Source organism: Thermobia domestica, chromosome 1, assembly GCF_964235325.1.
Source record: "Thermobia domestica chromosome 1, izTheDome1.hap1.1, whole genome shotgun sequence".
In the NCBI taxonomy this organism is placed as follows: domain Eukaryota; kingdom Metazoa; phylum Arthropoda; class Insecta; order Zygentoma; family Lepismatidae; genus Thermobia; species Thermobia domestica.
In genome coordinates, this window is record NC_137454.1 from 198,308,525 (window position 1) to 198,321,192 (window position 12,668).

At 38.6% G+C, this 12,668-nt stretch overlaps 1 protein-coding gene across 1 annotated transcript; it reads left to right on the top strand.

The window, feature by feature from the left end:
• Positions 1-5,933: 5,933 nt before the first annotated feature.
• On the top strand, positions 5,934-6,356 carry LOC145678364 (uncharacterized). Its single transcript, XM_081748427.1, has one exon. The coding sequence runs from the start codon at positions 5,934-5,936 to the stop codon at positions 6,354-6,356; it is 423 nt and encodes a 140-aa protein (XP_081604553.1).
• The last annotated feature ends 6,312 nt before the right edge of the window (positions 6,357-12,668 follow it).

The following is a 12,668-nucleotide window of genomic DNA, read 5'->3' on the forward strand; positions in this document are numbered from 1 at the left end:
CTCTCCACATTACACATTTGAATATTGTACATTACCATAGGAATATAACTTTCTTTATTGAAGCTTGAAATGTATGATGTTACGAGATCTTCAGTTGTGGAAGATGTAATTATGTGCATTTCAAAGTCACCTTTGAAGTATCTGGTGCAAATGGAACTAAGTAATTGCACTAGATTTGTATCATCATCGTCATAAGGAAGTTGTTTCTTCAAAATTGTGTTTCCAAAACAGATGCTACAATAAGGAATAAACAGAACTGAATAAACGATTTTCATCTTCAAAGACCAATTCTTCAAAAGCTTCTGACCAGTGATATCTTCCAAACTGAAAGTAATGGACAGGTGAATTAGTAATTATTGTATTTAGGTTTTATTTATTTATTTATTACAAGACACAACAGTTTGTAGAAACCAATTATTTTTATCCGCGTGCATACTCAATTTTGCGGCATGGATCATGTTTCACACGTTAATGTTATGTTATTTATCTTTCTCTCTCTATTCAAACTTTTCATCTCCGATAGTTCAGAAGCAACATATTTCTTGAAATTAATAATACTTGCAACTTTGCGTTTTGAGGTTGACCTGCTTATATGTTAAACTCAAATCAATCTTCCGGGGGCGCGGTGGCTCAGTGGTAGAGCGTTCACCTCCGGTGCTTGGGGTTCACCTCCGGGTGCTTGGGGTCCCTGGTTTGATCCCAGCTCGCGCCGTGTGGACCTTGTGGTGGACAAACACAGCGCTCGTGGGTTTTCTCGGGGTTCTCCCGTTTCCTCCCACTTCCTTCATTCCACCATTTTCATTCATTTCTCATCATCACCGTCTCCTTTAGCCTAACTGGCATAACCGTGGGACGTAAAACTAAAGATTTCATTTCATTTCAAATCAATCTTCCATTTCAAAAGCCTATTCAGGTGCCTTATTTCCATATGACATAACACATCAAAGTGCATATGGTCTCTTTGGCATCAGTTCTACGATCAGTCTCCTGGGATCAGTTTCTAATATGGTGACTAGTCTATAGAGGATTGAGAACCAAAAAGGTATCTGAAAGAAACAGCGGAGTTTCCGAAGAGAGATTTGTCACAAATACATGATCGAACAGAACCTATCTATCATGAAGGAGAAACAAAATTACGTTATTTTCTTGTAAAAATAGCTCGTAAAATTTTAGATGAATCGGAATTCTATTATTTTGTGTAGCAAACTGTGACGCGATAACGCTTAATAAAACGCTGATATTGATATAAGATGTATATAAAACTATAAAATACATGGAAAAAACTTTGAAGGGTAATTCTATTCACCAATCCAAAATATGGGATAGAAAGTTGAATTAAGTTTCGCCAAAATTTGTGCAAAAGTTGTGACTTCAAAATACAAAGATGTTCTAAAACGTTAGTTACGAGGACTACTCTACTGGGCATATGTTGTATCTATTCTACGGGATTTACGTGAAACACATATATGATAGTAGATAAGGATATGTTTACTGGAATTTGTCTTCCTTGAAAAGAATTTTCAATGAAGGGCCTAAAATTTATCTGCGCAGTAGTAAATCTGTTTATTTAATTTACATTGACGAATATAAAACGGTACAGTTATAAGCATAAAATATGTTCTAAACATTCCACAACATATAGAGGGCGGTGTGAATCAATGTGTCCTTGCTCACACCCTGGATATAACTACACTCATGGAAGAGGTGAAGTAAAATAAGACTCACGTGATCATTGTCATTCGCAGTAGTCATTTTCATCGCTTCATATTTCTTTCAATTGTCTTCAACATGTAAAACCAAGCCGTGCCGAGGATACACTTGAGAAACATCATTATTTTCCCAAGCCTACATGGCTTCCTTTCAGTTTATAGCAAGCATCTACTTGAACATTTGAACCTTGTTGTCATTAGCATCCTCCATTGCATGATGCACAATCTGCAATCTATGTAAATGGAAGTTTTCACTTTTCAATATTTTCGCCGTCTGGGGAATTTCAATTTCACGTAAATAAAGGGCCACCTAAAAAAAAAGATCAGTGAGTGTCAACATTTTCTACAAATACGTTGCTTCGGAAGCACTATATTTTACGTTTCTGGAGAGGGACGCTAGAAAGCTTTACTCCGCCAGATCTTTATCAGAGTATATTATACACTGACCAACCGAAACTTTACAACTGTCTACCTAATATCTAGTATGTCCACCCTTGGCTCCCAGCACTGTAGCAATGTAGTTTGACAAGGAAGCAATGAGGCCTTGGTAGGTGACTGGAGGCACGATGCACCACATCTGCACACACAAATCTTGTAAATTCTGCAGAGAGAAACGACAAGCTTAGATCTGACGTTCAATGGTATCCCAAAGGTATTTAATTCGGTTAAGATTTGGTGAGTTTGGGTGCAATAGCAGCAATTCAAATTCACCATTTTGCTCCTCTAATCGCTGAAGCACAACGTTTGCTTGTGACAAGGCGTGTTGTCCTACTGATAGATGTCATTGCCAGCTGGAAACATGACTGAAATGAATTGGTATATAGCAGAGATGTTCACCCTCGCGAGGGTGGCCCTCACGAGGGCATCCTCACCCTCAAGGGCAGCGACGCGAGGGCGAGGACAAGCTTTGGCCGCGAGGGCGAGGGTGCGCGAGGGCGAGGACAAGTTTTGGCCGCGAGGGCGAGAGTGTGCGAGGGCGAGGACAAGCTTCGATGGCGAGGGTGAGGGTGCGCGAAGGCGAGGAAAAGCTTCGACGAAGAGGGTGAGGGTGCGCGAGGGCGAGGACAAGTTTCGGCAACGAGGGCGAGGGTGCGCGAGGGCGAGGACAAGCTTCGATGGCGAGGATGAGGGTGCGCGAGGGCGAGGAAAAGCTTCGACGAAGAGGGCGAGGGTGCGCGAGGGCGAGGACAAGTTTCGGCAGCGAGGGTGCGGATGCGCGAGGGCGAGGACAAGCTTCGATGGCGGGGGTGAGGGTGCGCGAGGGCGAGGAAAAGCTTCGACGAAGAGGGCGAGGGTGAACGAGGGTGAGGGCCAAGTGTTACTGCGGGAGCGAGGGTGCACGATGGCTAGAGACAACTTCCTTCAGGAGAACGAGGGCTCGCGAGGGAGGAGGACAAGCTTCCTTAAAAGCAACTCTTTTGGAGTTTGCTGTTTGACCTCTTTTGGAGAGAGGCAAAATTTAAAATATCATCTGCCATGTCCCCTAGATGAAAAGTTAGTGTCATAGCAAGGTTATACATTAATTGTATTTTTCCTTTCAATTAATTGCAGTAGACAATTTCTCGTGTGTACGTACATAATTATTAAAAATAATAATGCAAATAAGAATAATATTTGATTTTTCCCATGAAAGTTTTCGGGTAGAAATAGCGCTACATTAAGAAGTAAGTGTGCCTCATTGTTGCCCTCTCTGTGCTGGAGACGTTTTAGATAAGAAGTGTCTACTACAGTCATGTTTAAAGAGTGTTGGTAGACAGACAGACAGTCACTCACGTCATTCAGTAGTAAATGACAAGAGCGCTGATATCTAAACAAACACAATCAATGAGAGAACCATCAGAATGCAGTAGATCAGATGGAAAAAGACTTGATGGAATGACTTTCGTTCATAGATGGCCATTTTGCTCTGGACTCTCTCGAACTCGGGCTCATTTTTTTCAACTGGGCTCTCGCTCATTTATTCCTTTGAGAATCGTGCTCGGGCTCACTTCCCTCAGTTGGACTCGCGCTGACATTTCATTGGCGCTCGGGGTAGCGCTTAATTATTGAACCCGAGAACGGTTGAGCGCGAATGCCGAGCTAGCGAGCGTTGGGTTCGTGAGTTTGGATGCCCATGAAATGGGCTGATTAATAGCATACATCCTCCTCCAATGTCCACCACTGATGAAGTTGTTACAATTAATCTGAATTTTTAACTTTTCATAGTTTTGTGACAGCCCAAACTATTATCTGAATCGATATTTGTTAAAATAATGTCAGTCACTATTGTATCGATTTTCATTGTTTCTGCTTTTATAATCTACGTGGGTAGAGCTATCATTTAGTTACAAAATAAATATGTATTTTTCTTGTCCTTAAATAGAAATATCTGACACGTTAATACTGAAATTTTGTTAAAAGAGCTGCTTTAACAAAATAAATTTAATAAGTTCCACAAGACATAAGTTGTTTATGCAGCCGAAATTTCCAACTGTTGACTGATTGCCGTTTAGCGTCCTCTTTCGTCGGCGAGGCTATATGAGAAGTGGATCTATAGGATTAACGCGGAATTCGATCCACTGTCGTTCAGTGTTCTCCCACTCGGAATTGTCCCCAGGACCCCATGCACCAAAGGTTCGCGTGCAAGCCAGTGAGATAGGGTTTGTATGTTGTGTTCAGTAGCGTACCCAGGAATTTATTTCGGGGGGGGGGCAAACTAAATATGAAGGTATTTTATATTAAAATTCCTAAAATTGCCCCTAAAATTAGGCTAAATTTTAAAAAAGTCGAAAATTCGGGGGGGCCGGACCCCCAGGTCCCCCCCTTGCGTACGTCCCTGATTGTGTTGTTCAATGATTTTTATTAGGAATAAAATACGTTACAGGATGATATACTGATTGTAAATATTATAGTGCACGTATTGAACGATTGTGTGGTAAAAGGAGAAATATAAATTTGGACAAATTAAGAAAAAGGCCTGAAAAAAACTGTAGGATATATGAAACATATAAAACTTAGGAAAAGCCACTACAGCAAAACGAGCAGGATTTTGTTGTGGGTAAACAGTTTAATCATATTATTATTAATTTCATATTATTATTAAAAGTATTGTTGGGTAGTACTTAAGTTAGAAACGCTGTGTTATCATTCTTACTTGTGTATTTTATAAATTGAAAACAGTGCTAATCTGGAAACCAGATATATCCCCCCCCCCCCGTCGCTGATTCGTATGCGTCCCGTTTTTGCAAGTAAGAATTCTGGTCACCTTGTTCAGAAGGTACTGCAATATCAATGGTCTCTTTCAAAATATACGTATTTCAGTTTATATAATCAACTTTGGTCTCCATCCGGCCCATCTAAAGGGAGAGTCTTGACTCGTAAGAGTGAACGCTTTTTGAGAAATTTTGACAGTACCTCCCGAGCACTTACCTTTAATATGTAGAAATACTACAGTGGTCTGTTACTGCAGAAGAATGTGATTAAGAGAGAAGGAAACGTAGATTTTTTTTACATTGTACTTTTAATTGGAGTCGGCTTGTGAGAAAAGTAGCACGTAAAAATTAAAAGATTTTTTGTTGCTTCAAACTATTAGAAAACTTTCCAAAGGTCGTAATATGACCCCGTACGATAATTGTAAACAATGATCAACAACAACAATTAACCTTACAAGCACATTGACACATTTCAGTTTATATTTTAAAATACCAATTAACTTAGATTCACATTCAAATCAATGAAGTCATTCATGTTATAGGTTAGAGTGGGTATATATTTCCGAGTGATAATTCAACAATAGTGTTCTGAAGTATTTTATTTGTTTGCTGACTGAGTTTCAAAATTAAGGTCTTTAGATCTTTCCCTTTGAATTTGTTCAAATTCCTCAGTTACGCTACAGTCACAAAATTATTCGGACACATAGAAATTCCATGCATAAATGTTGATACTGTGAAAGACATAAATACAATTAGTGAGTTGAAGTATGAAATATGAAGAAATATATGTTAGGCGACAGAAAAGCACATAACACTTCATTTTAGCACAAAAATAAAAGTTACTTGCAACACTAAACATAAAGAAAGGAAAATATGACACCACAAAACTATTCGGACAGCGATTAATGCTAACATAATAATAGTACTTTGGAATGCAGAAAGAGGGCGTAAATAGTTACTGTAAGTTTCAGAAACAATGTCCAGAACTTAATCTTTGTGTATGTGTATTGAAGAAAGCAATTCAGCCTGCTCAATGGGACGGAGAGGCAAGAACAGTACGTTCGATCAGCGCCAGCTGATTGTGTACCACCACGCAAAGGGCAAGAGTTGCCGTCAAATTGTGGAAATGCTACAAATGAGGAAAAGTACTGTGTACGATATAGTCAAACGGTTCAGTAAAGGCGATAGGCTCGAACTGTGCCCCGCGGGAGGACACCCAAGGAAGTTTTCCCCCAGAGAAGAACAATTGATAGTGAGAAAAGTGAAGAAGAATCCTCTTCTAAGTGCTCCAAATGTAACTGCACAACTGCAAACAGAGTTAGGGAAGCAAGCGAGTGTAGAAACTGTTCGTAGAGTATTGAGAAGGGCAAATTTTCATGGCCGCGTAGCGAGAGAAAAGCCGTATATAAGTAAGGCAAACCAAAGGAAAAGAGAAGCATTTGCAAACAACATATAGAAAAAGACGAAGAATGGTGGAATCGAGTAATTTTTGCAGATGAATCGGAATTCTATATGTGTGGATCAAATGGGAGAATTATGGTGTGGCGAAAACCAAATGAGGAGCTTCTGGAAAAGAATATACAAGCTACTGTGAAGCACGATGGTGGACATATCATGGTGTGGGGCTGTATGTCCGCCAATGGTGTAGGTGAGTTAGTGTTTATTGATCAGACAATGAATAAAGATGTCTATCTTCGCATCTTGAAAGACAATTTGAAGAAAAGTGCAGAAAAGCTTGGCTTATCAATACTTTTATGTTCTACCAAGATAACGACCAAAAGCACACATCTTATGTTGTGCAGCTTTGACTTCTATACAACTGTCCAAAAGTGCTCCACCCACCTCCCTAATCACCTGACATGAACGTCATAGAAAATCTATGGGATAAGTTGGAGGAGGTATGAAAAACGCCCATAAAATCTAAGGAACATCTGAGAGACAGATTACGAGAAGAGTGGAGGAAAACCTCTCCTGAATACACCAGAAGACTGGTTCAAAGCATGCCTATTAGACTACACGAAGTTCTTCATAAGAAAGGCAAGGCCACAAGGTACCAACTTTTTGGTTTCATTGTTTTATTATTAATATTATTATTTCCTGAGCAAACTGTCCGAATAGTTTTGTTGTGTGATATTTTCATTCCTCTATCTTCAAAGTTAATAAAATCTTTTCTTTGTTTAGTTACAATGACATTTACTTTGATTATGTAATCTCTGACATGTACTTCTGTATGACATACTTAATAGCAGTAATTAAATTTATTTCCTTTATATATTGAAGGTAATTTAATTTCTTTTCTATGTGTCCGAATAGTTTTGTGAGCCACTGTACATACATCAGGGATGGCCAATGTGTTGACTGTCAAATTCTGAAGATAGTCCGCGGCAGTCACTCTACCGCCAGCCGCCACTCATCAAACCTTGATTTCACCCTCACCCTCATGAGAGCCGCTCATGTGTACCTGAATACTTATGCTTACATCGTAGTTCAAGAAACATTTTGAAGTAAAGATACTGTTGATAAAAGATGTAAACGTCACTATCGACCGAGATCTCCATTGTAACAGTTGTTCCATTTTAGGTGTTCCACAGTAAGTTATACGATGATATGTTTAGTTTCCTTTCTTTAGGACGTATGTTAAGCAAGGGCGGGTCCAGGACGGACTTCTGGTGGGGGTGGTGGGTTGTAATACTGCCACTTAGAGCTACTTTTAAGAGCTCCAAACTCTGGGGTGCGTTTTATTTGTATATATAAAATAAAGAATTTTCCTCTTCTGGGGGGGAGCGATCGCCCCGATCGCCCCCCTGGATCCGCCACTGACGATAAGGAAATAATTCAACAAATAGGTTGAATAATTGATGCTCTGATCCTCACGAAGGAGGCCCTCTCGAGGCCTCCTCATCCTCAATTACCCTCGCCCTCAATGATATGAGGGCGAGGGTGTGCGAGGGCGAAGAAAAGCTTCGACGAAAAAGGCGAGGGTGTGCGAGGGCGAGGAGAAGCTTCGACATCGAGGGTGAGGGTGCGAGAGGGCGAGGAAAAGCTTCGATGGCGAGGAAAAGCTTCGATGGCGAGGGCGAGGGTGCGCGATGGCGAGGACAAGTTTCGGCAGCGAGGGCGAGGGTGCGCGAGGACAAGGACAAGCTTCGATGGCGAGGGTGAGGGTGCGCGAGGGCGAGGACAAGCTTCGATGGCGAGGGTGAGGGTGCGCGAGGGCGAGGACAAGTTTTGGCGGCGAGAGCGAGGACAAGCTTCGACGGCGAGGGCGAGGGTGCGCGAGGGCGAGGACAAGTTTCGACAGCGAGGGTGAGGGCGATGGACAATTCCATTCGCGAGGGCGAGGGCCAACTGCTACTGCGAGGGCGAGGGTGAGTGAGGAAAAGTAAAATGAACATCTATGGTATATAGGATCAGCAATGAGCAGCCAATAGCTACGAGTCGTCATGTTTTCTTCTACACGCAGTACTTCGCCCATGCATAACTATCTGAAGATTTTCCAAGTCATAATGCAGCTTCTATCGGTCTGTTTCCATCCTACTGTGCACGTCTCGACCAGCTTCTCCTCTGGAAGACTTCAGATTCTGACCCGGCCATCGATATGATGAAGGAAGTATCGTGACTCATCAGACTGAGTAACATTGTGTAATTGCTTGGCGATCTAATTACAATGGTTACGTGCCCATTCCACGTTGTAATTAAGCATACCGTCTGTTAACATTGGTACACGTGCAGTATATCTACTGCAAAGCTCCATATCTAACAGGGTACGGTGAATTGTGTGCTCAGACACATTCATGCTTTATCTACTGTTAAAGTCAGTTAAAGCTGATGTTTGTTGTGCCACAGTTTGTGCCCTATCCTGTTGTACCAACCTCGTCACTCAAATACGTCTGACAGTGGACGCCCCACTTCTTGTAGTTTGGCCCTGGAATCATAGCACTTTTCTCACCTTTGGAAGACACTAATCACGGCTCTTCGCGAACACCTGACAAGTCTCGCGGATTCAGAGATGTTCATTCCTAGCAGTTAGGCCATCACAATCTGGCCTAAAACGAATTCTGATATACCGCCGAACTCCCCGATTGTACGCATAAGAAACATACTGACTGATCGAGTGAGATCCCAGTTACCTTCTGGTGAACGGTTGTACTGTGCACCATGACTGTTACGTCAGCTGAACAACTTCATTAAAAAAAAAAAAAAAAAAAAAAAAAAACAGATGCGCATAATGGTTTGACTGGTGAGTGTGTATATTTCATACTTGGGTTCTAGTTCATGTGGTTCAGATCTCACGTAACTATAGACACGTACAACCTTGTCCGTATCTCTCTCTCAAAAAATAAATAAATAAATAAATAAAAATAAAATAAAATAAAATAAAAAAAAAAATTCTATAGCATTGCACGATCTATAATTCAATTTAAGAAATCGAAGCAAGAATGTTTAAATTGTGATTCTTAGCTTTTTTTGCTATGCATTGTTTCGTTTTTAGACTTCAAAACTATGCTATGCCTAAGTGTCGGAAATCTTAAAGAATAGCTTTGTCCGTCCGTCTGTCGACAGATGCCAGAGCAAAAATGGTAAGAGATATCGAGATAGTTTTTTTTAATCGATTCAGCGTGTCAAGAATATGTTCCATGCCCTCCGTTAATTCTATATAATATTTAAATCAAAGTGGTCAAATTAGCAAATTTCCGGTTTCAACATTTACTGCAATAGAATGAAAAGGCTAGCAGATAGCGAGAAGATGTTTCTTGCAAACGATTGAGCAGATCAAGATAACACACTATGACTATCACTAACGCTCTATCGATACCGAAAATGGTTCAGAATTACTATTACATCCGGTTTCAATACTGACTTTCATAGAGAAAATACTGTAAGAGATATCGAGATGAACTTTTTTGCAATTGATTCAGCGTTCCAAGGATAGGTTCCATCTGAAACCGGAAGTGGTTCCAATTAACCATTTCCGGTTTTAACATTTATCGCCTTAGAACAAAAACAGTAAAACATAGCGAGTAGTCTTAATAACTTTTTGATATGGATTCAGCGTTTGAGGAACAGGTTCAACTTTTGATCTTATTACTCTATTACAACCAGTAGAATAGATGTACTATTTCAAATAAATTCTGAATAGATGTACAAATTCTATTTCCTCCGTTAACCTATTATACAAACCGGAAGTGGTTGAAATTAATCATTTCAGGTTTCAAAGTTTTTCGCTGTGTAGCAAAAACGATAACAGACAGAGACAAATTTAAAAAAATAGATTCAGCATCTCAAGAGTTCATATCGTTACCTTCCGCATCATTTTACTTGAAATGGTTGAAATTCATTAGTACTTCCAGTTTCAATACTCATTTGCATAGAGCGAAAACGGTAAAAGATGGAGGAGCAGCTTTTAACAGTCGATTCAACTTCCTAAGAATATCTTTTCATCTTCTCCGTTAACCCTTTATATAAACCGGAAGCATTTAAAAAAAACATTTCCGGTTTCAACATTTATCCCAATAGAACAGAAACGGTAGTAGATAGCGACAAACGGTGCTCTGCAATCGATACATTGTCTCAAAAGTATATATAGTCGTAACCCGCAACAATACCAAAACCGTACGTTATTGAAATTTACTATTACTTCTGGTTTCAAATCTGTTTTCCATAGAACAAAAGTTGTACGAGATATCCGTAAGAGAAGCAATTTGTTGGAATTGATTTAGCGTACAAGGATAGGTTCAACATTTATCGTCATAAAACAAAAACAGTAACGGATAGCTAGTAGGCCTAATGTATTTTTAATATGGATTTAGCGTCTGTGGAACAAGTTCTAGCTTTTTTCTTATTATTCTATTGCAATCAAGCAGTAGTTACAGATACATTACTTCAAATTTGAGAATTCAATTCCTATAGTTCGGAGATCTAAAGCAGTATTACACTGTGAAACGAAACTAAATTGTTATAATAATATTGACATTTAGGGTAGCGTATAATCTACTTTACTATATGTTTCATTGTAATATACATTTTATAGTCACAATACGATCAGAGTGTTATTGTAAATAAAAAGTACAAATCACTGTACTAAACTTTCTTACTATAATTTCTTAAATTGAAAATGTCATATTTCAGTTTCTTACTACAATATTTATTTATGAAATATATTCGCAATTACAATAGGTATTTCCAAAAAAAACCTTCCCATCAGAAAACTCACTCTATCAGCCAACCCTTTCTAGGATTATCTAATAAGAAATAAATTGTGCTACAATCCAGATTTAATAACGCAATATACAGCCTGTGCATCTAATATGTAGCCAAAATCCACTGGTGAAATCCTCACACCTAAACAATTGAAAAAGTCCATATGAACATTGGGCTAAAACCGCGTTGTTTCAAAGTTACAAGATGCCGAAATCGAGAAAATTGTAACTTTGAGGCTGCCTAGCTCGAAAACTATGAGAGATACCAAAGGCAGTTAAAGAAATATTAGAGGACCTAGTACATTTTCTATCTAAATAACCATGTTTCAGAGTTGGGATATATCGGCGCAATGGATTTTGTAGAAGGATCTGCGGTATAGGTTCCACTCTTACACCTCTCTCTCTCTCTCTACAATCATGTGTGCAGCTACAGCTCAACTCTGAAACATGGTTATTTAGATAGACAGTATACTAGGTCCTCTAATATTTCTTTAATCGCCTTTGATATCTCTCATAGTTTTCGAGCTAGGTAGCCTCAAAGTTACAATTTTCTCGATTTCGGGATCTTGTAACTTTGAAACAACGCGGTTTTCGCCCTATGTTCATATGTTTTTTAATTGTTTAGGTGTGTGGATTTCACCAGTGGATTTTGGCTACATAATAAATGAACAAACTGTATATCAAGGCTTTTAAATTTGTGTAATACCTCTGTAAAACAATCTCATGACAGATTTCCTGCAAAAATACGTAATATAAAAATGAAATATAAAATGCCAGTTTTTTACTCTATCTGGTAAAAAGTGAAATATTAATTGGATTGGATTAATTGGATTAAATAAATTAAATTGGACTTAATATATTTAAAGCTTTTCGCTAAGCTCATCTCCAGTTTTTTTTTTTTTAGTTTCTGTCAACAACTTAACTGCACTGAAGAATATAAAAAATGTAGAAAGCATCTACGAAACGGTATTTTATGAAGTAAAAATTGTTTTGAACATCCTCCGTGTAGTGTATAAATTTTAGCAAGTAATTTAAAGACACTGAAGAATATAAGAAATGTAGAAAGTGAGCCAGATGGTATCTAAGAAACTATATTTTATGAACAAAAATTGTTTTCAACATCCTCCATGTAGTGTAAAAATTTTAGCAAGTAATTTAAAGACAATGAACAATATAAGAAATGTAGAATGTGAGCTAGATAGTATCAAAGAAACTGTATTTTATGAACAAAAAATGTTTTGAAGATCCTCCTGTAGTGTAGAAATATTAGTGAATAACTTAAAGAAAATGAAGAATATAAAAAATGTAGAAACTGAGCCAGATAGCATATACGAAACGGTATTTTATAAACTAAAAATTGTTTTGAACATCCGTGTAGTGTATAAATTTTAGCAAGTAATTTAAAGACACTGAAGAATATAAAAAATGTAGAAACTGATTCAGATAGCATCTACGAAATGGTATTTTATGAGCTAAAATTTTTTTTCAACACCCTCCATGTAGTGTAAAAATTTTAACAAGTAATTTAAAGACACTGAAGAATGTCAAAAATGTATAATGTGAGCCAG